General features: G+C 41.6%; 2 protein-coding genes and 1 pseudogene across 8 annotated transcripts; all 3 read left to right on the top strand.

Annotated features, from left to right (window-relative positions):
* The first annotated feature begins 716 nt into the window (after positions 1-716).
* LOC4328912 (cyclic nucleotide-gated ion channel 1) lies at positions 717-9,615 on the top strand. Its single transcript, XM_015769994.3, has 8 exons — positions 717-1,034; positions 1,784-1,902; positions 2,137-2,668; positions 3,529-3,741; positions 5,235-5,515; positions 5,601-5,712; positions 6,123-6,359; positions 8,549-9,615. The coding sequence occupies exons 2-8, from the start codon at positions 1,874-1,876 to the stop codon at positions 9,245-9,247; spliced, it is 2,103 nt and encodes a 700-aa protein (XP_015625480.1). The 5' UTR covers positions 717-1,034; positions 1,784-1,873; the 3' UTR covers positions 9,248-9,615.
* Positions 9,616-14,347: 4,732 nt separating this feature from the next.
* LOC136355104 (uncharacterized) lies at positions 14,348-20,600 on the top strand (annotated as a pseudogene).
* Positions 16,894-22,122, top strand: LOC9269211 (uncharacterized). Of its 7 annotated transcripts, none has more exons than XM_066308086.1 (5): positions 16,894-17,328; positions 18,425-18,512; positions 19,790-20,393; positions 20,485-21,454; positions 21,530-22,122. In XM_066308086.1, exons 4-5 carry the CDS (start codon positions 20,604-20,606, stop codon positions 21,906-21,908), a joined length of 1,230 nt encoding a protein of 409 aa, XP_066164183.1. In that variant the 5' UTR covers positions 16,894-17,328; positions 18,425-18,512; positions 19,790-20,393; positions 20,485-20,603; the 3' UTR covers positions 21,909-22,122. The 7 variants fall into 7 exon arrangements, with proteins under 7 accessions (XP_066164183.1, XP_066164182.1, XP_066164181.1 ...); XM_066308085.1 differs by having other exon boundaries at positions 19,722-20,393; XM_066308084.1 differs by having other exon boundaries at positions 19,453-20,393.
* The last annotated feature ends 2,121 nt before the right edge of the window (positions 22,123-24,243 follow it).

The following is a 24,243-nucleotide window of genomic DNA, read 5'->3' as shown; positions in this document are numbered from 1 at the left end:
ATGAGCTCGTGACAAGCATACCAATGGTGTGAATCGAGCAATATGGAATATTTTGGTTGTTTGGTTGCATGATCGTATTAGGGCTCCTGATGATTTGGTTGAGCTGGGTTCACCTCCCCTCTCCTTATATTGTATGACGATTAATGCGTCATTCCACATCATAAGTTAGCATTGAATTCCGCCTCTTTGTGTCATGGTGTTTTTCGCCTACCCACCTTTACCAACGCTTCCTCGTAAATGTGTAGTTAAGCCACACTAATCCAGATCCAAGACACACCTTCGTCTTCTCTTCTTTTGAGAACATGATGCAGTTTAGATAGATAGAGAAAGATAAGGGAGAGAAGCGATGGAAAAAGAGACAATAGCCTGTGGATTTTGGAGTAGTCACGTGTGTTCAGCGATTTTAGTTCGTTCATGAATATATGTTCAATTATTATCGATTATTATGTATTGGTTAATGTATAAGAAGTTTATAATTTATTTTATGAACTCTTAGTTTGATAGTCTAAAAAAATTTTATCGATATCAGTTATAGTGTTAATAATAATAAGTACACGATACAGTTGGTTTCGCTGCATAAAATTTAAATGTATGGAACTAGAAAAGCGACTGGCTTACCAAGCAAACACCGGAGTGGCTAGACGGAACGGGGGAACGGCTGGTTGCGAAGCGAGACCGTCTCACGATAGGCAAGGTCGAGCTGGAGTCCACCTCCCGTCCCCTCCCTACGGCGTACGGCAATCACCGCCACCACCCGCATCATGCGGCGCCAGCATTGAACTCCGCCTCTCCTCTCCTCTCTCTCTCTCTCTCTCTCTCTCTCTCCTCTCCCCTCGCGTCTCGCGGCCTTCTCCGCCGCCGCTTCCTCGTAGCAGCAGCTTGCAGTAGCCTCTCTCTCTCTCTCTCTCTCTCTCTCCTCTCCCCTCGCGTCTCGCGGCCTTCTCCGCCGCCGCTTCCTCGTAGCAGCAGCTTGCAGTAGCCTCTCCACCACCACCACCTCCTCCGCCGCCGTGCCAGCGCCCTGCGCCCCTCCGGTAAGCTTTTGCTCCTCCTCCTTCTTCCCTCCCTCCCTCCCTCCCTCCGCCGTGGGGATAGCTCCTGCTTAGCCCCCCCCCCCCCCCCCCCCCCCGATCTACTTCGTCTGCTCGCCGCTTCTCGCTCAGATCTTAATCAGTCGGGGTAGGTTTCGCGGATTTTGGTTAGGTGGGAAGCTAGGCTCCAGCATCTCAGGATTTGGGAATGATCCCCATCGTCCCTGCGCGATTCACTAGTGGAATTGGTGGCCCTGGTGGCCCGTAGTGTGAATATCCATGAACTGATTCGGATTCAGGGCACCGGGTTCTCGTCATGTACTAGTTACTGTTCTCTGCTCCGCGAGAGTTCTTTGTTTTGGCTGTTTCTTCCCAACAAGCGCACAAACCGGTTATGTTTTCGGTAGTTGTTGAAGCTGAGCAGGAAATTGCAGCTCCACTTTCAGCTCACTTGTAACCGAATTGTTGAATGCTAACGTTACCACTCGATCTATACTTTATGTGGCCATTACTTGTTTTGGTGGAGTAACTTATCTTATCGCTGTTGCCTAATTACAAGCTGCACAGCTGTCATTTCACTTGTGACTGATAATTTTTCTATTGAAACTAGCGATTTATCTACATTTTGTCGCGTTATTGGACTTGATATTTCTTTCCTTGGTCTTTGGGCCACACAATTTTTGTCCAGTTTATTGTACTTGCTATCTTTGCATTTTGAGGGATGCTACTGATTTATGGTTGGTGACCGTCAGGGAGTTGATACTGCAATGCGACATTGAAGATTTGATCCCTTTCTGCTGCCTTGTTGGTCTCGTTTTGCATGCTGGTGTTTGGTGGAATCCATGGCTTTCCGAGAGGACAAATATGTGAGGTCAGCTTCTGTGCACTCCTTGTACCAACATCCAAGAGTGTGTTGGTGTCTGAAACAAAATTTTTATTTCGTTCAGATTTCATGAAGGCCTACTCCACATGACTAACAATTTGGTTCATTTTATGGCTTACAGAAATTTCTTATTCTACTACACTGAAAAAATGTTGCAATATAAATAGCTGCCATGCACATTATTCCGAGGAGTACTTTGACCTGCTATTTTTTTATGTGCAGATTTCATGACTGGAGATCAGAACATTCTGTTGGTTCCGAAAAGACAGTTTTAGAAGGAAGGCATAATGTGTTTGACTCGCTAATGGATAGAACTGTAGGAGCCTTTTCATTCCTAGGGAATTCCTCACATCCTGAAACCCTCAACAAACCAGCTTCTGAGGAAAAGAAGTCCAAAACAAGAGTTCTTGATCCTCAAGGGCCATTCTTGCAGAGATGGAACAAGATATTTGTTATATCATGCCTTATTGCAGTTTCTGTGGACCCGTTATTCTTCTATATTCCAGTGATTGATGGTGACAATATCTGCTTATATCTGGACAAAAAGTTGGAAATCATAGCAAGTGTCCTGCGATTTTTTACAGATATATTCTATTTACTCCATATAATTTTTCAGTTCAGGACAGGCTTTATTGCTCCTTCCTCTAGAGTGTTTGGTCGAGGTGTCTTGGTTGAGGACACCTTTGCAATAGCAAAGCGGTATCTATCAACATATTTTCTGATTGATTTCTTAGCTGTTCTGCCCCTTCCTCAGGTACATCTGCAATTTACTTCATTAATCTTTTAGATCTGAGCACTTAAAACAATGAGCTACTTATAAGTCTGGTGTTTGTTAGGGTCATAAAGGTTCTTTGCATAGTATATTAATATGCATTCACTTTTGTACTACTTTACTCATGTACGATTTTAAGGAACGCAATAGTAATCAGTTAAATGTAGCTGTTAGATATACTGGACACTTCAAAAAAACTTTGAAGAACTATTGTCTTGGCTCTGGTGTACCCTACCCCCTCCTGTCACAAACCTTTGGACTTACATATTCAGACTGGACATTTGAAGATAATGTGTATAGATTTTTCTTGAGAAATACTTCCATATATTTCAAATTTACCAGGTCTTAAATATAATACAATAGAAATTAGTTATGGTCAAAGTTCAATTTTAAGGTATCATGTCAATGTGCAAAACGACATGTATTTATGATTGATCTGCAGCTACTGATCGTGCCACTACACCATGGTTTGATGAACTTCCATGCTTTCTAGTGGCCAAATTGGATAGAGCTGTTGTATCATAGGTGGGGGATTCAATTGAATGGATAATACAAACCAGAAGATAATAAAATATAGGCACTGAAGATATGTTTGGTTTTTATTATGCATGAAACATATACATGTTTGACTCAATCATGCATGCAATAAGTTTTTAGACAAGTAAGGATGGGAACAAATTGGGAATATGCATTCTATGAATTATTTTGTTCCTTTTTCATGTGCGGGTTGTTTTGAGTTGCAAAGGTAGAACAAACATTCAAGTGTTATGTGGTTGACTTGATGTATCATTCCTAAGGATCTCTTTTGTTTAAGTTGTAACAGTATTTATTTTTGTTATCAGGTGCTCGTATTGGTAGTTCTACCCCGTCTGCAAGGCTCCTCAGTTATGACGGCAAAAAATATATTAATGGTTATAGTTATTTGTCAATATGTACCTCGGTTGATTCGAATAATACCATTGTACCTTCAAATCACCAGATCGGCTGGTATAATTACAGAGACAGCATGGGCTGGTGCTGCATTTAACCTTTTAATTTATATGCTTGCTAGTCATGTAAGTCTTCTACATCACAAATTACATGGCATGCTAATTTGGGCCATTTTATATCTTCTGCCTAATTTTCATTCTTGGTGATAATTCAGTGAATATTGTTTGACAATAGTTCTTTGCTTGTGGTCGTGAAAGATTCTACCTGAATGAACTTTAGTATTTAGTTTTTGGGACATAGATCTACAAAGATTAAAAAAAATGTCATATGGGGATTCTTTTTTTTCTCATAGATGCGTGTCCATGAAGAATTTATGCTTGTTAGCTTCAGCTTTGTCACATCATTGAAATAAAGATCAACATGTTTAATGTAGATTTTTCAGCACAATAGTACCATAGTAATATCCACTATCCAGTATCAACCATGTTTTTAGTTTAACAATCTGCTCTATATTGTCTGAGGCAACTATATATCGTATTTCGTAGTAGAAACAATAAAATGTGTTGTCACAGTGAGGCATGCCATACATACAATATCTGGCTATCTGTATATGTGGATGAGCTGATCATATCTTGGACATATCCTCTTAGCAATCAATGGAACTGTTTGCTGAATTGGATGCCCAGAGTCTGAGTTGGATTCTACACCCATGTCCGATCCCGAGTAGTATTTCTCATGTCGAATCAGACATATGAATCCGAGTTGGGTTTGACGCATGTTGGCTTTGTGGTAACACTGTGTTTAGCTTAAGTTAGCCTAAGTTTAGGGCCACTTTGTTACTGCATGGGGTTGATACATGAAATTGTATCAAATGATATTATGATGCTTCAGGGTCTATAGCATGAGTGCAGGCCCATTTTAATTCTTCTGGATAAGCGACAGCCAAAAACCAAGTTGCGATGTGCATGTACAGCCTGCCCCGCACTGGGGTTAGAACTTGCAGCCTGTCCCCTGGGTTTATAGAGGGCATCCAACATTACCCTTTCTGCATGGGCAAGTATATTGGACACCATGTTGATGTCTGAAGAACTGATTGTCTCTGTTATGGGCCAGGGTTCATAGGGATAAACACTGCCAGGAGGATAGCGGGGCAGCGATGGCTGCTAGGGGTGAGAGAGGACTTAGGTTGAGGGAGACTGATTCTGAATTCATTGCTGATCCAAACGATGTTACATCCATCCTTACATAGATGGAAGGAAGGGCCCAGTCTAATCCTATCCAACAGACTCTAACCAACCAATACCATATCATGTAGGCGTGTACGAGGCGGCGATATCATTCTCTTGACAGGTGGGCTGCCCTGGGGCCTTGACCTCTCAGCCCAATCCCCATGACAGTCACTTAATTGCTCCATTATAACTTTCAGAAAAAACAAGGCATATCCAAAATGTCTGCAAAAGCATCTGGTACCTGTAGATATACTGCAATAAAATAAAATAAAATAAAAGATGCATGCCTGTGATACGCCATTCAGTTCTTCATAAGAGGCTAGTCAGTTTGCACATATTTTGTTATTCATGGTCAAGATATTACTAACTGATGCTTTAAATGCTTGCAGGTCCTTGGAGCTCTTTGGTACCTTCTTTCCATTCAACGAGAAGACACCTGTTGGAAAGATGCATGTAGTAGACATGATGGCTGTGATTCGGGATCTTTATTTTGTGGGAGTAATGCAGCTAGAAATAACAGTTTCTTACAAGATTTTTGCCCGACAAATGGAACTGACAATGCAGATCCAACTTTCGGAATTTATCTTCCAGCTCTTCAAAATGTTTCACAATCAACGAGTTTCTTTGAAAAATTGTTTTATTGCTTTTGGTGGGGTCTGCAAAATCTAAGGTCTGTAGAAATAACCTTCGTTTTATTTTCCCTTGAAGAACACATACTTCAATATTGTTTCTATATAGTTTTTTATTTGTTGCAGTTCTCTTGGTCAAAATCTTAAGACAAGCACGTATACATGGGAGAATCTATTTGCTGTTTTCGTCTCGACATCAGGTCTAGTTTTGTTTGCACTCCTTATTGGTAATGTGCAGGTATGGAATATATCAACTGTCATATTTTTATTATGATCATAATTGGATTAAGTAGTTAATATTTTTTATATATGCAACTTGTGTGGAGTATCTTTTTTAATGAAAATAGTACACTGTAGATGTGTTTCTCTGACATGCATGTTCTCTTTATCTATTCTCTGGCATGCATATTGTCTTTTCAATAGAAGCCACAATTAACGAGTTATATAGCCAATTCATATTCTCTTTATGTATCATTTTTTCTCCTTAAAAATTAAAGGGTTAAACAGCTCCTTTTTTGCAATGCTATTTACTTATATTACATGTAATGAAAACAACTCTGTTGTTTAAGGTGTAATCGGGATGACAATTAAATGTGTAAGCGGCTCGATTTCTTCCTTTCGTAATTTTCTATTGCATGTATTTTGCAGACCTATCTACAATCTGCCTCTGTGCGTATAGAAGAAATGAGAGTGAAACGGCGTGACACAGAGCAATGGATGGCACATCGATTACTTCCTGATAACCTCAAGGAGCGAATACTGCGTCATGAACAATATAGGTGGCAAGAAACAAGAGGGGTTGATGAAGAGGGCCTTCTTTCAAATCTTCCTAAGAATCTTAGGAGAGAGATAAAGAGGCATCTTTGCCTGTCGCTTCTCATGAGGGTATTTTCTCATACCTTTGCATAATTTGCTACTATGTTTTGAGAGAATCCTGATTCTTGTCCCATCTGGGTGTATATGAAAAGGGTTATTCTTGAGACTCGCACAATCTTTCATACCTTCATCTTGAGACAACATGCATCTTCCACGATCAACACTAAGCCCAACTGCATGTCATGCCAAATCATATGTTGAGGATTGATTTCTTGCCTTCTATTTCCCAAGGACCATTAGTTAGATTGTTACATAAAAACAATTTGCATGTGGTTTGTAAATTCCAAGTTTCTTGCTTATTTTGAATAGCTGCATCTGTACTGGTTTTGTCAGATGTTAGTTCTGGACTTTCTGGTTTTGTGTCAGACCTTTCCTCTTCTGGGTCATAGTGTAAGTCTGGCAGTTCCTGAAGTCTAATCAGTAATCTGGTTTAGTATAGCCAATTAAAGTCTACACCCTCCATTGCAAAAAGATTGCAATTCTAGCATTCAAATTCTGTCCCAAAAAAAAATGCAATCCTATAGTATAACTTTGTTTCATCAATCTAGGTCATTTCCCTTCCCTACTAATTTGCCCCCCTCACTCCTAAAATTGCAATCTTTTTGGGACAGAGGGAGTACTAAAGTACTATTTTTGACAGTCCAACATTTAGTGTTTTTTCTGCCAGGCCGGCTGAAAGACTGACCGACCAAATTTCAATAAGATAGGAACATTTAGTGCTTTGGACTGTGTCTGTGTTGAGTTGGTCTTGGTTGTGTGTACACTTAAGTAGCATAGTCATACCATTTAGAGCATCCATTCTAATTTACTGAAGGAAGACAATGGGAGATTGCAATCATGTATTATGGAATGAACAATTCGTGGGCATTGTTTTACAAATGTAGGCCAGGACTGTACCAGTTGACTGAAAGATCCATCCCTTGTAAGTCGCCTCATTTCCAGCTTACCTCTTGGACATTGTTTTACCACGAACTATTCAGCAAAGTCAGCCACTCGTTGTTGTCCTCTATTGAGTCTAATCTATCTGAACAAACCAGACAATTACCCTATTGTTTGTTTCCTTCTCCATGTATTCTATAAAGCGCCATATGAATTTTTAGAAAATTTGTATTGTCAGCTTCTGAATACTTGTCAATTCAACTATAAACCAGTCTACAATATGATCATCAACAATAGGGAGGTTCTATGACTGTTCATATTGCTTTGGAAATCCTGTTGCCATATCAAAGTGCAAATTCATGACTGGTTCACTGCTTTGGCTGCTCCTTTAGTGTGCTGGTGGGTTTTGCATGTAATATGGAACATATCTTTCTAATGGACCACTGACCAGTATTCTGCAAAAGACATATCTCAGCATTCCGCTATGCTACTTCTAGGAAAATAAACCATCCTAACTTTCTAGACAAACTTGGAAACAATGGGATCGTATCACTTTCAACACTGGAGTTCCTCTCTGTGAAGCATGGAGAAAGGAGTTTGCTCTAGTATGCTTACGGCAACACCAATTCTTAAAGTTGATATGCAAAACTGGTTTCAGCCTTTCAAGACTTGTACTCTACTCTCTATCCTGGATTCCTGCCACAGAGCTCCAACTTTAGTAACTCTGCAACACAGAGCTGACTGCAGAAACCTTCCCTATCATTTTTCTGTTTAATTAGCATCACAACCGTGCATTGCAACAGATCCCTACTAAGTATACTTTAGTCCAGACTCCAGAGTATATAAATAAATAAATATCCTAGAATCTACTTTTTATGTGGCTACATGGTGCCAAATAGCGAATCAACCATCGGCGTGTACTCGTGCAAATATGATTTTTTTTGGGGGGTAAAAGTAGTAGAGACAATACACATATACCTACATATTTGCAGCCAGAAAAGATATAGAGAGGGGTTGAGACGTTGAGTGTAGAATGCACCATCCACTACCAAGTTAAGAGTAAAGGAATATTACTTTTGAGGACCTACATATCCAATATAGGCCGTGTTTAGTTGCAAAATTTTTCTTCAAACTTCCAACTTTTCCATCACATCGTTCCAATTTCAACCAAACTTCCAATTTTGGCGTGAACTAGACACACCCATACTTTTCCAATGGAGGTCATTGATGGCTTAATACAAAGATTCCTAGTTAGCTGATAATTACCGGCTATCCCTTTAGTTAATTAATCCCTTCATTCTTTTTCTCACCATTTGCAGGTTCCAATGTTTGAAAACATGGATGAGAAGCTCTTGGATGCCATGTGTGATCGTCTAAAGCCCATGCTGTACACAGAAGGCAGCTGCATCATTCGCGAAGGAGACCCAGTGAATGAAATGCTCTTCATCATGAGAGGAAATCTTGAGAGTATGACGACAAATGGTGGACAGACTGGCTTTTTCAACTCCAATATTATCAAAGGTGGAGATTTTTGTGGTGAAGAGCTTCTCACATGGGCACTTGACCCTACTTCAGCTTCAAACCTTCCCAGCTCAACCAGGACTGTGAAAACGCTGTCTGAAGTCGAAGCTTTTGCTTTGAGGGCTGATGACTTGAAGTTTGTAGCCACCCAATTCAGGAGACTCCACAGCAAACAACTCCAGCATACATTTAGATTCTATTCACAGCAATGGAGAACCTGGGCAGCTTGTTTTATACAGGCAGCTTGGCATAGATACTGCAGAAAGAAACTGGAGGATACTTTGTTTGAGAAGGAGAAGAGGTTGCAAGCGGCAATTGTCAGTGATGGTTCGAGTTCGCTCAGTCTTGGTGCGGCGCTATATGCTTCACGTTTTGCTGGTAATATGATGCGGATCTTACGGAGAAATGCCACTCGAAAGGCCCGTTTGCAGGAAAGAGTGCCTGCAAGGTTATTACAGAAGCCTGCAGAACCGAACTTTTTCGCTGAAGATCAGTAATGTCCATACTTTGCTACATGCAGAAATTGATGCTTCAGCTGGTAAAAGTTCTCTCTCCCCTGCTGATATACCATTTTTCAGTATATGATTGAATTCTGTACATAGATAGACCATTTGGTTCCAAGCCTTTTGGTTTATATAAGATAATTCGATTTACCGTTGGATCTTCATCTATACATGTAATATTTGTGTTGTACATGGAATGCATGTATTATAAGCATTCCACTTCCACATTGTATTCTTGTACTCCTGCCTCTGGGGAATCCTTGAAATGGAAGACCTTGTAAATGTAACTGATCACGAGGGCGTTGTATGTATGATAGACTTCTTTCCCCCTGAATGCAATGTATGATGTTATTAAACCCTCCCATCATTTTTGGATAAACATGGTATGCATCGCTTCATGTTTAACCACTTCTTTGGCCGTTGTGTACCTTGTAGTTGCTGCACATGTTTGCTGTCATCTGCAAATTTAACAAAAGTTTGCGTCTCAACAAAAATAAAAAAAAAAGAAAAGCAACAAGCATACCAATTCATTCCTAGGCTGGTATATATAGGGATTATAGTTAGAGCATCACCAACAGTATCTGTATATGGTTTCCAATCCTGAAATTTGGGGATTTTCGTTCAAAAACCCAGTCCAACAGAATCCCTAGCCAAGCTCCCACCGGTTGGAATTCCCAAGCCCGGATTCTTCGTTCTCCACAAGTGGGGAGAGGCGCTAGCTCCCATTCTCCCTCTCCCGAGCGAATTCCCGCGCCACATGAAATTTTCTCACCCGGGGTTCGCCGCGAGGTCATTCGTCGCCTCATCGTGGTGTCCTGCAGGCAGCCCCATCTCCCCCGCGGGCCGCGGCCGGCTAGAAATCATGCGCCGCTCCCCAAAGCTTTTCCGGTGTTGGCAGCTTGTGCTTTGGCAGCGGCAGCGGCCCCATCTGCACTGCAGCCGGTGAACTTCCTCGTCTATCCCCCAACCACCTTCGCTGCCTCCATTTGAGCCACCGCCTCGATACGACGCAAATCAGCCCGCCTGCATCGGCTCCCATCATCCATGACTCGGCCGGAGTTGCTCATTCCTTTTGCTGGGATTGGTCTCTCATGAAGATGAGTTCATCCGTCGAAGCAGTTTGCCGTTGGTGATTCATTCAGCGATGCAAGTGAATGATCCCAATCTCTGCTCTTGCACCATTGCTCAAACTCACTTGCTGAAGATTAAGGTATCTGTTGCTGCTTGCTGGTTCTCGTGCTATTGTTCTCTACTGTTTTTCCTGAATTTTGCAGCTGGTGCTGCTGTTGATGTGCTGTTGTCGAGGCCGCGATCAGGAGTTCGCGAGAGTGATCTCACAGAGGGAGAGACGGAAATAAATTTCAGTTAGTGGTTTTGTAGAGGGCCCACCTTTTAGTTTTAGGAAGTCAATTTTAGACAATCTCTTGGAGGGATCAATATTTTAGCACATCAAATTTTGTTTAGGATTCCTATAAAAATAGTTTTGGGAATGAAATATTAGGATACTCTTGGTGATGCTCTTACACGGATAGAGAATTGAAAGGTATTAGAGATAAGAAAAGATTCTAATCAAATCTTTTCTATGGGGCGAAGCTATACAGGCTGAGGGGGTGCACAACCCTGTATTTCTGTTTTCAGTACTTGATGTTCTGTTTTTGCTACATGTACACCCCCCTCAGCTCGGTTACGTGCACCCCCAATGCCTGGCCAAAGCGCAACCCCAATGCCTGGCCAGAGTGCGGCGGGACGACCGCACGGCCGCATGGCCACTTGGTCGCACGAGCCTACTATTTTGTTATTTTGTTTTTTCGTTTTACTGATCATGTCTATCGCCAGTTGATTGGATAGAGGCAAGGGCATATAACTTCGTCATCTTATTTCTTTAGTTTGTCTGATTTCTTCACATCAAATCTTAAAGTTTAGATATAAAATTCAATTTTAGTTTTTATTTTTAATGTTTCTAGACAGTATTTTAGGATTTAAATAATTATACTGTTGAACTGGGATTAAGGAAAGTGGAGTAATATTGCAGATCAATCCTAAGTACTAATATTTCAATTTGAAGAGTTATGGCACTAGCTCCTTGACTTTTAAATTTTATCACACACCAATATATAGTACTCCCACTTAACTAGTCTAGGTGCGTTAGTTTGATGCATAAGGGAGACAAAAATCCCTCGTTTTTCATACGCAAGCTCCCCCTGAGCTGCTAAACATTGTGTTTTTCTAAAAAAAAATCTATAAAAAAACTGCTTTGAAATTCATATTAATCTATTTTCAGTTTGAAATAACTAATACTCAGTTAATCAGTACGTTAATAACTTACCTTATTTTGCGTATCTTCTCAATCTCTTCTTTCATGTCCTCTCAAACGTATCTATTCAATGCTTAAATGTGTCTTGCAATATTGAGTATCTTTTTTATTGTGCCCCCTTCACTTTACATTTTATAAAGTAGGAATTTCTAATTACATTTTCATCATACACTTAGCCATCATCTAGTATGATGTTTAACATTTGATAGTCTATCGACTATTGTTATCTTGTATAGCATGTCTTCAAAATTCCGTGTGCCACTACATGTACGGTTGAGGTGGTGCACCCCCCTCCGATTTATTCTAGTGTCGCCACTGATCATATCCTAAGGTGTGTTTAGTTCCACGCCAAAATTGGAGGTTTGATTGAAATTGGAACGATGTGACGGAAAAGCTGGAAGTTTGTGTGTGTAGAAAAGTTCGATGTGACGTTTTGGGGGTTCAAACTGTGGAACTAAACCGGGCCCTAATATTCCTACAACTACCATTACACAAAACACTGTCTAGTTTATGCGTGTTGTCTGAATTGGTGTTTTTACCACAAAACAATGTTTAGTTTATGCATATTGTTTGATTGGCTATACCCACGTTGACTTAGGACGTTCACAAATGTAGAAATAGGGCCTGGTTTAGTTCCCAACTTTTTCTTCAAACTTCCAACTTTACCATCACATAAAAACTTTCCTACACACACAAACTTTCAACTTTACTGTCACATCGTTCTAATTTCAATCAAACTTCCAATTTTGACGTGAACTAAACACATCTTAGAGGGGGTCTTAATCCTCTCAAGCAACCGTCCCTGTATATTGTGAAGATGTTGTGAAGATGGTCCTTATAGATCTATTTTGGATGATCCACCGTTAGCCATAAAAACTATCACAAGGAATAAAATAGCCCATTGTTTATGGGCCTGTTTGGCACAGCTCCAGCTCCAGCTTCACCCCTTCTGGAGTTGGAGCTCAGCCGAACAATTTCGGCTCCACCAAAACTGGGAGTGGAGCTGGGTGGAACTCTCTCACAAAATGAACTAGAGTTGTGGAGCTGGGTTTAGGCAGCTTCACAACTCCACTCCAGACTCAACTCTTGGAGTTAAATTTAGGAGTTGGAGCTATACCAAACAGGCCCTATATCTCTCCCCTGCTACTCTATTCTCCCTCTCTCTTCAAGGTGGGGCCTAGCCGAACACTCCCTCATTGCTATATACATTGTAAAAGAGATGCTATATAATAGTCATTGTGATTTTAAAGCCACAGAAACATGATACTCACAAGAGATAAAAACGGTATATATTAAGAGAAAGCCATTTATGTATACTACTGTATATAAGTATATACTATTAAGACTTTAAGAGAAAGCCAAGCTATTATGTTAATAAGTACCATATCTGCTATCTTTAAATGACGATTTCAGCCTGTTCTTTATATCTGATGGATTTATGACAATTTTTTGAGTGCAGAAATGAGTAAACTAAACATTAGAAAGTTGAAAAGTTTGTTTTTTTAATAGAAATATTGATAAAAAAGTTCTTTTTTATAAAAATCATACTTCCTCCAGTTTGTATTATGAGTCGTTTTAACATTTTTCCTAGTCAATGTTTTTAAGTTTAACCAAATTTATAGAAAAAATTAACAACATCTGAAACACCAAATTACTTTTATTAAATTTAACATTGAATATATTTTGATAATATGTTTGTTTTATATCGAAAATGTTACTATATTTTTTTTACTAAAGTTGGTCAAACTTAAATAAATTTGAAAAAAACAAAGCAATTTATAATATAAAATGGAGGGAGAACTGTTTAGAAGCACAGAAAGCGTGCCAATGATAGTGTATTGGCTGAAAAGGACGCAAAGTCACACATTCCCTGCTTTTGAAATGGCAGCACTTTCCGCTCTCATAAGAACATTTCAACTTTTCAACAAAGAAATGTCACTACAGCTCACTAATATTCTGTCTAGGCAAGAAGATACTTCCGTTTGGGAATAATCTTGACATGTTTTGAACGTTTCTTAAAGGGGCAATTGCTTATTTGACCCTGTTTTGAATTGTAATTGCCGATTTGACCCTACTTTTTGAACTTTGCTTATTTGACCCTCCTTTTCGAGTACGAAGCTTCCGACTGACCCTCTTTCGCTAACTCCGTTAGGGTTCAATTTTTTAAAAAAGAAAATCTTTACAGAGTTCCTAATGGCGAAAATACCCTCCAAAGCCCAAACCCTATTATGACTCTCTCTCTCTCTCACTCGTGCATTCCTCACGGTCTCACCTCTCTCTCACTCGTGCGTGCGGCGGCGGCGGCGAGTACGCGTGCGGCGGCGGCGGCCTAAGGGGGCGGCGGCGGCGGCGAGCTGAGGGGGCGGCGGCGGCGTCAAGCACAGACCCGCCGGCGCCCGCTCGTTGTGGTGGAGGGCAGTGGCGGCGGCACGTCCGGTCCGGGTCGACGCCGATCTGAGGGGGGCGGCGGCGCCGATCTGTGTGGGGAGGCGGCGGCGAGCTGAGGAGGCGGCGGCGGCGTGATGTACAGCCCCGCTGGCGCCCGCTTGTGGAGGTGGAGGGCGGCGGCGGTTTGATGGGGCGCGGGGCGGCGCCGATCTGAGAGGGTGGCGGCGGCGAGCTGTGGGGCGCGGCGACGGCTTGCTGTGGTGGCGCGGCAACGGCTTGCTGTGGGGGCGACGACAGCGAGCTGTGGGGTGCGGGGCGGCGACGGGTGCTACACGCGGTGACGGTAGGAGGGCCAGCGCTCGGAGGTAGCCGACATCGACGCTCCCTCAACCATGCAAGGTATTCCTACCATAGAAAGGTATTTTCCCTCTATTCTCTTTCAGTGACCCTGTGGTTGTGATCCTGTGAACCTGTGCATGCTTGTGGTTGTGACCCTGCTAGGTTATAGGAACAGATGCAATACCATGCAAATTTAGGGTATAGATGTTGTGTCCAGTGCTAATTTAGGGTTTAGATGTTGTGTCTTACTCTAATTGAACTTGGTGTCTCCATTGCTAATCTAACCTAGGGTTTATATGTTGTATGTTGTCTCCATTCCTACAAGCACCTAAAAATTTTACTGAAAGTTGTTCTTTATCTTGTGTTGCTCCTATTTGTAGGCCTGTTCCATGTAATTTGATTCTTGATGTTAGAGTAAGGTCACATTTTAGTTTGCCAGATGGGGGCCCAAAGACCTATTTCACAAGTAGGCATTTTACAACAGATGTGGACATAGCTAGCTTCAAATTGCTGCAGTTAGTTGATTTCATCGGCTCTAAAATTGTGTGAGGTTCTAAACAATACATTACTTTCTGGCGTATTTGTGATGATGCTTGGGTTGAGATTAGTAGTGATGAGCAATTGCATGAGTGGTTATCGCTGAACATAGCTCATGAAGTAGCCAATATTGAAGCCGATGTTGATGAATTTAAAGGCCCATTGCAATGCTCTCCCACAAAAAGAAGGGTCCATCCAAATTTCAGAAATAGTGTGCAGCTGCAAATTGAAAGTGCTCCACATATTTCTTTGTGTCCTCCTGCTGATCTAACCCTACCCACAGCTAAAGTGGTAGAGCCACCTATTTCAAAGTCTAAGCATACCAAAAGAGCCACAAGGAAAAGGGTCAGTGATGAGACAGTCGGAGTTGATGAGGAGGGCTCATATTCCGAAACTGAATCATTGGTGGCACTAAGTGATAGTAGCTATGACACTGACTTGGCTGCATCATCTGATTCTGATTGCTATGATTCTGAATGCTCTGACTCCGACAACAGCTATGAACCTGATGATGAAATTGTTGATGATGATGATGATGATGATTGTGATGATATTCATGATTTTTCATATGATGTTAATGATCCATGCATTGATGTAGATGTGCTGTTTCGCGATGTTGATGAGTGCAAATCAGCAGTAACCTGCCATGCAATCTTAAATGATTATGCTTTCCAAACTGTTAAAAAAAACAAGGATAGGTTTAGGGCAAAGTGTAGGCGAGCAGAGGAGGGTTGCAAGTGGACGTTTTTTGCATCCACCAGCAAGTCCAAATATGATGGTTGCAAGCTATGTAGTGCGCTGATTTTTTTTCCATGCTTTCAATCATGAATTTTAACATGTGTGCCTTTATGTGAATTTTAACAAGTCCATTGATTGTTTGTAACATACTAAAAATATGCTATTTTCTAAATATGCATCATGCCGATTCTTATGTTCTTAATAACCTTCCTAAACCTAAGAAATTACAATTAGAGGGACCTCCTAAAATTAACATGCATAAAATCCCTTTTTGGTATTTAAAATCTTTCGTGGTTTTATTCTAAAAATTGGTCTCGTTAAATTGAGGTATTCTCTTTGATTTGATTTTGCATCTTAAACCTTCTTTCGACCAAATATTTCCTTTATTTAAATTTAGTTTGAAAATCCTTTATACTTTTATGAATTGGTCCAAGAAAATCCTCCTTTGAACCTAAACCTCCAATAATTGTTAAACCATCCCTTTGATCTTAAACCTATCCTTAATTCTCGATCCAAATTTCCTTTTTAGCCTCAAATACTTCTCTAGAATCCATGCCATATATTTTGGGCTAAAATTATATTTATTCTACTCCTTCCATATTCCCTCCACATACTCAAAAATATTTAAATCTAGAGCCATATTATTTATAGTGTTGAATATTCCTATTTCCTATTTGAGTGCTTCCAAATAAATTCCCTCAAACTTCACCTCTAAAGATATCGCACTCAAATAAATCAGAAAATATCTCTTCTGGAAATTATATTTGGATATAATTTCCTTTCAAACCTTATTATTCAAATATTCTCCGAATTCGAATTCCTTGTAAAACTTAGCCATCCAAATTGCTTCCAATTACAAACTCTCCTCTAAATTAAACCTCTATGAAAATTAGACTTTCTTCCTATTTAGATTGGGCCGAATTCCCCTTCTCTCTTGCACGGCCCAAGCCGGCCCAGCTACCCCTCCCAGCCAAACCGATTCCCTCCTCCTCCCTGTGAGCGCCGCCACCGTATTCATGGCGCCCACGTCACCACTGCTGCCGTTCGCGGCTTTGCCGCCGCCGCCCGCAACTTTGAGCCGTCGCCGCCGTCTTTCCTTCGCCGCTAAGCATCCGCCGCTGACGTCAACCGCCACCTCACCCTGCTGACGCCAGCCACTGCACCAAACCGCCTTCATCAGCCAATAGGAGAACGAAGCCGGCGCCGTCATTCTCTTCCTCACGTCGCCGTTGCCGTGATCCCCTTCGTCTCCTCCTCCGAAACCGCCTCTAACCACCGCCTTTCCTCGCTTATATATAGCCGGAGAGACCCCGTTTCCTTCCCCATAGCCGAGCTCCTCGAGCTCTCTCTCTCCTGCCAAGTCCGGCCGACGCCGCCATCGGTCGATCTCCTCCCCTATAGCTTCCCTCCTAGTTTCCTTGCACCATCGGCTTTGCCTCCCTCCGGCGAACCCATTTTTCCCGTTTCCCCCTTCTCCCCCACCCCATAGCAACCACCACAACACCTCCTTTGCAGCCGAAGAGAAGCTCTTCTACTTGCCGTTCCGGCCAACTTCCCCTCTCTCTCGGCCAGCCACCGACTTCCCCGGGTGCGCGTCGTCCGGGAACACAAGTCGCCGCCGACGTCGCCGATCCCCGGCCACTGGAGCCCCAGCGCCCCTTCTCTCTCTCTCTCTGTTGTTACACGGGAAGAAGGAGAGGAGGAAGATGACGGGAGGAAGAAGAAGAAAGAAGAGAAAAAGAAAAAGAAAGACTGACAGGTGGGCCCCTGCACAGTAACATTTTGTATTTTCCCTATTTAATTCAAATCCTATTCTTTAGAAGCCCATATCTCCTAAACCGTAGATCCGATTTCAGTGAAACTTGGACCTAAATTTATCTAAATTCAAACCCTATCTTTTGACACAAAATTTGCTATTTTATAATTTTATTTGAATTTATTCAAATATAGTTTGAATTTATATTTGCCTTTTTAAATATTTTCTTTTTGTCCCAAAATACCCTTTAGCCACTAAAAAGCCGCCAGTTGGAACTTTACACCTTCCATGGGGACGCTCGCGGTTTACTATCCCCGACATCAGGCCGTTGGTTGTAAAGCCCGGCAAAACCAAACCTAAGGTCGAAGTGCTGCTACTGGCACCCCACGCCTCGATGCCTATAGTGGTCGGAGCTACACTATTCCCTCGACCTCCACAGCACGCTGCACAGTTAGCTATTGGGCTCTGTGTGATCCTAGCTGTTCCGCCGCCACTCACGGTTGTCGGAGTAACACTTCCGCCCCACTAAACCCACACAAACCTCCTATCCCTCTAGCCATTAAACTATCCGTTGATACCGGCTAGAAAAGATACCAGTTCTAGTCGTTATACTGTCCAACTCTAGCAGCAACTAGCAAACACCTAAACCCTAGCTAATATTTATCCTACCTCAATCAGCTTGCTATCCGAACTCCATACCAACCATTTACCCTTCTACTACCCATAGCCTATGCATGAAATACGAGCTGATATGCTATCCTATTTCAGCATCGACTCGAGAACAACTAAATCCTAGCCATTCTTCTACCAAAGCCCAACCTCGACCAATGCTAGCCACATATCCACTTAACCAGTTAGATTATTCGGTATATCCCCTATTCTCCAAGAAACCAAAAACCACACATAAAATATAAGTGACAATTATTACTTAATCCCCTCTAGCCTCCAACCCTTTAGAACCTACACATATTAGCCCAGTAATCCCTACACCCTATAAAGGAGATAGGTTATACCCTAAACCCTAGCCCTTTTAGTTGTTTATCGTTTTCTTGTTATTTTATGGATTTTATTGAAATTGGTTCTTCCTCTTCTCTAGTAGAGTCTATTATATTCTGGATGGCAACCTGTGGTATTTCGAGCATCGGATAATCAGGTTGCCTACCTTGATTTATTCGCGTTGGAGCAAGGCAAGTTATTATTCCTCCCCTTTGAGCATAATTATCCCATATTCTTATATCTCTATTCTATGCATTAGTCATACATGATTTTGAATGCATAACCTGAACATAGCAAACCAGATATGCTAGCTTTGCTTAGCCCTGCCTAGTTAGTCCGTATAAAAATATAATGAACTTAGATTGGGACAGTACGTAGGAATTGGTTGATTTCCGGGTGGCTAGTACTGTCTCAGTCGATATAGTTATTACCAAGTACTTATGTCAAACGAACGAGTACGACCGCAATTCTAGAATGGGGACAGACCTTGCAAAGTAAGTTATCTAGCAAAGGTGGTACCTCTGTACAGTGGTTCTATTGTAAGTCCTCGCGCAGGAGGCAATTATATGCCGCGAAGGGCAAATGTGACGTTTACCGAGGCGCAGGTAAATGATTTATTGAGCTCAAGTATATATATAATTGTGAAAACCTGGTTGAGATGACGGGGGTCTCTCAACCAGTTCTCTCTCTAAAAACCTCGGGAACGCCAGAACTCCTCGCGCTGCTGACAATGTTATGTTCAGAGCGCATGAGGATGAGAGTTCATGGAACAGGTGCCACTGATGTTAGTAACTGAAAAGCTTTGCCATGACTAAGCTAATGAATATTAGCATGTCATGGATTGCGGGTAAAGCGTACATTTACTGTAGTAAAGTAAACCTGAATCTATTCGAATAGCCGTGCTCACGGAATTGAGTATCGGGACTCATATGGTACTTTGGTTAGAAACCTAATTCAAGATTTTACTAAATGCTGCTGCATTTAAAACATCAGGCTTTCTATTTCTATATTCTCTGCCTTCTGCAAGTAATTGTAATCCTACTCAAATATTACTATTTCATTCACTCATTATCGAATATAATAGCTTGCTGAGTACGTTGTACTCACCCTTGCTTCAACCCCCTTTTCCAGAATTAAATTGAAGTTCTTGCCGAAGCCAGGAGTTCAATCATATAAGTTAGTCTTATTTTAACCTAGTTTTCAAATCTAGATTAGTTAGATGGTTTAAGTCTATAGCAAAACCTTAGAGTTGAGTCACTATATAACTTCTGCTGTAATAGTTAGCCACAGTCTTGTAAATTCCCCTATTATTTTATGTAATAACATCTTCTTTGGAGCCTTGTTTAAATGTACGCAATGAAGATCCAGATTGTTGAAGCTGTGTCAATCTACTGATCCAGGGCTTGATACAGTTAAACATGTCGATTTCCGAATCTTTAGTTTTGGGACCCGACATTGTTTGATGCAGGTTAAGCTTAATGGGCCAGACCACACTTGTTTTTCAGTTAATAAGTGTGGTGATACAATGGCTTCTAAGGGATGGATAGCTGATAGGGTGGTGGACTGGTTAAAGGAGAAACCCACATTGGGACCAAAGGAGTTGCAAGAGAAGGTCAATAAGAAGTATAAGATGGATGTCCCAAATTTCAGGGTTTTTAGGGCCAAGGAGAAGGCTATGGACATGATATATGGGAAGTGGGATGAGAGCTATGATCTATTGCCGACTTACAAAGAGGCACTTCTGAAGGCAATCCCTGGTAGTGTTGTTGAGTTGGACACTGAAGAGCATAATGGGGATGTTTGTTTCAAGAGATTCTTTGTAGCTCTTAAACCATGCATTGATGGTTTCCTGCAAGGATGTCGTCCTTACATTGCAATGGATTCAACTCACTTGACAGGAAGGTCAAGAGGTCAGTTGGCAGCTGCTGTTGCAGTCGATGGCCACGATTGGCTATTTCTAGTGGCCTATGGGGTGATTGAAATCGAGTCTAAGGAGAGTTGGACATGGTTTATTCAGAACTTGAAGCAAGCCATAGGTACTCCTACAGGATTGGTCATCAACACCGATGCAGGTATATTAACAAGTAATTTCTGTTTTGCATTCTTTTGTTCATGACTGTGATGTACACTTGTATCTCATGCCTTGTCATTTTGTTGTAACAGGCAAAGGGATAGAGGGAGCTGTAGATGATGTCTATCCAGGAGTGGAACACCGAGAGTGCATGAGACACTTGTGGAAGAACATGAAGAAGAAGTATCATGGCACATTGTTTTCTTAGAACATGTGGGGAGCTGCCAAGAGCTGCACATTTCAGAGGTATGAATACCACATGGACAAGATAAAGGAGAAGTGTCCTGATGCAATACAATGGTTGGATGAGAATCATCCATATGTTTGGAGTAGGAGCAATTTTTTTGAACTATGTAAGGTAGACTACATCAATAATAATCTTTCTGAATCATTCAACAGTTGGGTGTCAAAAACTAAGGACTTGCATATTGTGGATATGCATGAGAAAATAAGACATATGATTGTTGCAAAGTTTGACTTGAGAGCCAATATTGCTAGAAATATGGAGGGCAAGATAATCCCAGCCATTACCAAAGATCTTAATGCTCAGAGCAAGGCTATCAAGGACCATGAAGTTCTTAGATGTGGAGATGGCACCGCCGAGGTAACTGTATCCACCATTACACATGCAGTAAACTTGAATGAGAGAACTTGTAGTTGTAGGGCTTGGCAAATAAGTGGAAAGCCATGTAGCCATGCTTTAGCTTTCATTGCAAAGCTTAGCAGACAAGTACATATGGGTGATTTTGTGGATGAATGCTTCTCCGTTGAGAGGTTCAGGAAAGCATATGCAGGGTTATTCAACCCTATGACATCCAAGCATCTGTGGCCATTGGTTGATGTAGGCTACAAAATCAAGAAGCCCAAATTGAGGAGAAAACCAGGGAGACCAAGGGTCTCTAAGATGAAGGCTTCTGATGAGGTTGGCCAAAGGAAAAAAAGAAAATGCTCAGAGTGTCATGAATTGGGTCATACAGCTAAGTATTGCCAAGGAGGCCTTACAGCTAGTCAAAAGAGGAAAAAAGGCACTCAAGAGAGTAGCAGTGATGCACATGCATCTAAGTAAGTGAATTTTTCCTCACTTTAGTTCATCTATAACTTTTGCTCAAACTAACTTTCTTATGCTCCCATATACAGTGCAAGCGCAGGTGGATGTGAAGGGGAAGGGGATGGGGAAGGTACCATGAACGCACGAGGTGGACGTGCAAGTGGCAGGGGAAGGGGAAGAGCCAGAGGGAGGGCAAGTTCAAGTTCAAGTGGTGGTGGTGGTGGTGGTGGTGGAGGTGGAGGTGGAGGTAGAGGTGGTGCTGGTGGTGATGGTGGAGGTGGTGCTGGTGGTGATGGTGCTGGAGGTGGAGGTGGCAGGGGTAGGGGAAGAGCTAGAGGTGGTGGTGGTGATGGTGCTACTGGAGGTGGCAGGGGTAGGGGAAGAGCTAGAGGTGGTGGTGGTGATGGTGCTACTGGAGGTGGCAGAGGTAGGGGAAGAGGTAGGCTAGCTGCTTTGTTAGGCTGTTGATTGGATCATGTAATATGTGCCTACTATTTACTGCATTTTGTGTGATGTTGGACATGGCTTTGTGCCTCTATGTGATGTTGTTTTGGACCTAATGGTGCACTTTTGTGGGCCTTGGTGGTGTGTTTTTGTTGGCCTTATGTTGGACCTAGTAATGTGCATGTTGAACTGATGTATGTTGTCACATGCTTGGATATGAACTTGTTGGATTTGGCTATATGTTTATGCTATATTGAATGCACTTTGGAATCCACAAAATGAGAAGTTATGCTGTCAAAATTTTGTTTAATTCATTTTGTCAAAATTCTGACAACTTTTTAGTCAAATCTGTCAAAATGAATCATTTTTCTCAAATTTATGGCAAATCTGTCATAATTGTGATACATTTTATTTAATTTATTTTCATAAAATTCTGTCAAATTTAAGTCAAAATTTACAAAATGGTTCAAATTTGTCAAATTAATGCCAAATCTGTTACTTGAGCAAAAATTATTACAAACATTTCAACATTCTTGAATATATACACGGTATAACAAAATAGGGTCAAACAAGCAAACAAACAAGATAAAACAGGTCAAATAAGCAAGGGCAAAATGGACTATTTACCACAAAATTAACACCGTTACTTCATCCAAATGAAATAGGGTTAGACCGGACCTTCATACTCAAAAAGGAGGGTCAAATAAGCAAATCAAAAAGTAGGGTCAAATCGGCAATTACAGTTAAAAACAGGGTCAAATAAGCAATTGCCCCTTTCTTAAAAGAAGGGTTTGAGTTGGACAAGAAGGTTTCTAAATGTGAAGCAGAATAATATTTCAAATTCGATTTCTGTTCAATCAGGACTTTAAACTATTTTTATGGTGCATACAGAACTAAAATGTTTTCATCGCGCAAAAAAAAAAACTACTAAAATACCTAGTCATTCCTACGTGCTAACAGACCACAAACCCGGTTGATTACCAGGACATCTTCGTTTTTAGAGCTTGTTTGGAACGAAGCAACACAAAACATATGATAGGATAAAACATAGAAACAAAAAAACACATAAAACATATGATAGGATAGTAAGAATAAGAAACGAATGGCTGTGCAAAACATAGAAACAAAAAACACATAAAAAAATCATAAGAATTGGTATTTGGAACACAATAGCAGCTCGCTCCGGTCCTTTCTACTTGGAGTAGAAATTAATCTGAGCCGTTGATCGTATTTAATCGTAAGGTTGAGATCTAGTTCTACTCCCACCAAATTTTATGGGAGTAGAAATGTGGAGGGGTATATTTGTCTAGAGATAATAATTCGCGTGGAGGTATTATCATAATTTGCCATTATTTAACTGTTCACCCTCTCCCTATCCTATTCTAATCAACGCCATTCCCCTCCATCCCTCTCCTCCATCGCATGTTCCTCTCCATCCCCGTCTTTGTCGCTGGTCCTTCTCCCTCGCCGCCTCCGTCCCCTCCAGCGCCGTCGCCTTCCCTGGCCTCGCCGCCTTCTCTGCAGCAGCGTTTTCTTATAGGGTACAACGGACTTATAGCTACAAGCTGATCATAGAAGTGAATTTTGCTGCTGATGATATGGATCATGTTGTTATAGCTTACGCCCACCACGGGTTGTCGCCAGTCCTGAAGTCAGTCTCCACTCACACCCACGGCACGAAGAGAACCTTGTCGTCGTCGACGTCGGCGTGAACCAATGCCAGCGACTGTTTCAGACACAGAAATGCAGCCCAGCTCAGTTCAGTATGCAACATGTAAGCGCAGTTCATTATGCAACAGTTAAGCTCAATTCAGGAAGCAAAATTTCAGTAAAGATTTTGGAGGATCTTTTCATCAGCAAAGATCAAAAGTTCAGTGAGCCATATCAGATTGTTGCAATTCGGAAGATCTTTTTCATCAGCAAGAATGCGATATCAGAGTTAGGAAACTTACCAATGGAGCAGGTCCACCAACGACCCTGCCCTGGTCACATCATGACAAAAAAAAATCAGGGGAAGAGGAAGAGGAGGATGAGAAATTTTGGTAGTGATGCGGGCCAGCGTCGGGGGCTCGGGCGCAGTGCCGCCGGCCGCGTCGCCGCCTGCCGGGAGGAGGAGCAGAAACCGCGGTGATGCGTCGGGGGCGAGATGCGTTGCGGCAAACGGTCGAGATGATCATCCTATTCTAAAATTACCCCTAATCTGTATGAAGAGATTACTAATCTATCCTTTAACATAAACGGTCGAGATTAATTCTACTTGTAGTAGAATACTGCAAGTATATTGCACCGGAGCACTACTCTAATTCTTAATGTTTTGGATTTAAGATAAAAATAAAACTTTAAAATATTTAGTTTAAAA

This window comes from Oryza sativa, chromosome 2 (genome assembly GCF_034140825.1).
Source record: "Oryza sativa Japonica Group chromosome 2, ASM3414082v1".
Taxonomy (NCBI): domain Eukaryota; kingdom Viridiplantae; phylum Streptophyta; class Magnoliopsida; order Poales; family Poaceae; genus Oryza; species Oryza sativa.
This window is presented reverse-complemented; position numbering and strand designations above follow the sequence as displayed.

Excerpts from the sequence above, each read along its gene's own strand:
- LOC9269211 (XM_026023435.2), top strand. The coding sequence starts at position 20,604 with ATGTGGGGAGCTGCCAAGAGCTGCACATTTCAGAGGTATGAATACCAC. Across the intron at positions 21,455-21,529 it reads AGTGATGCACATGCATCTAA|TGCAAGCGCAGGTGGATGTG; the intron begins GTAAGTGAATTT and ends TCCCATATACAG.
- LOC4328912 (XM_015769994.3), top strand. The coding sequence starts at position 1,874 with ATGGCTTTCCGAGAGGACAAATATGTGAG. Across the intron at positions 1,903-2,136 it reads CGAGAGGACAAATATGTGAG|ATTTCATGACTGGAGATCAG; the intron begins GTCAGCTTCTGT and ends TTTTATGTGCAG. Across the intron at positions 6,360-8,548 it reads GCCTGTCGCTTCTCATGAGG|GTTCCAATGTTTGAAAACAT; the intron begins GTATTTTCTCAT and ends CACCATTTGCAG.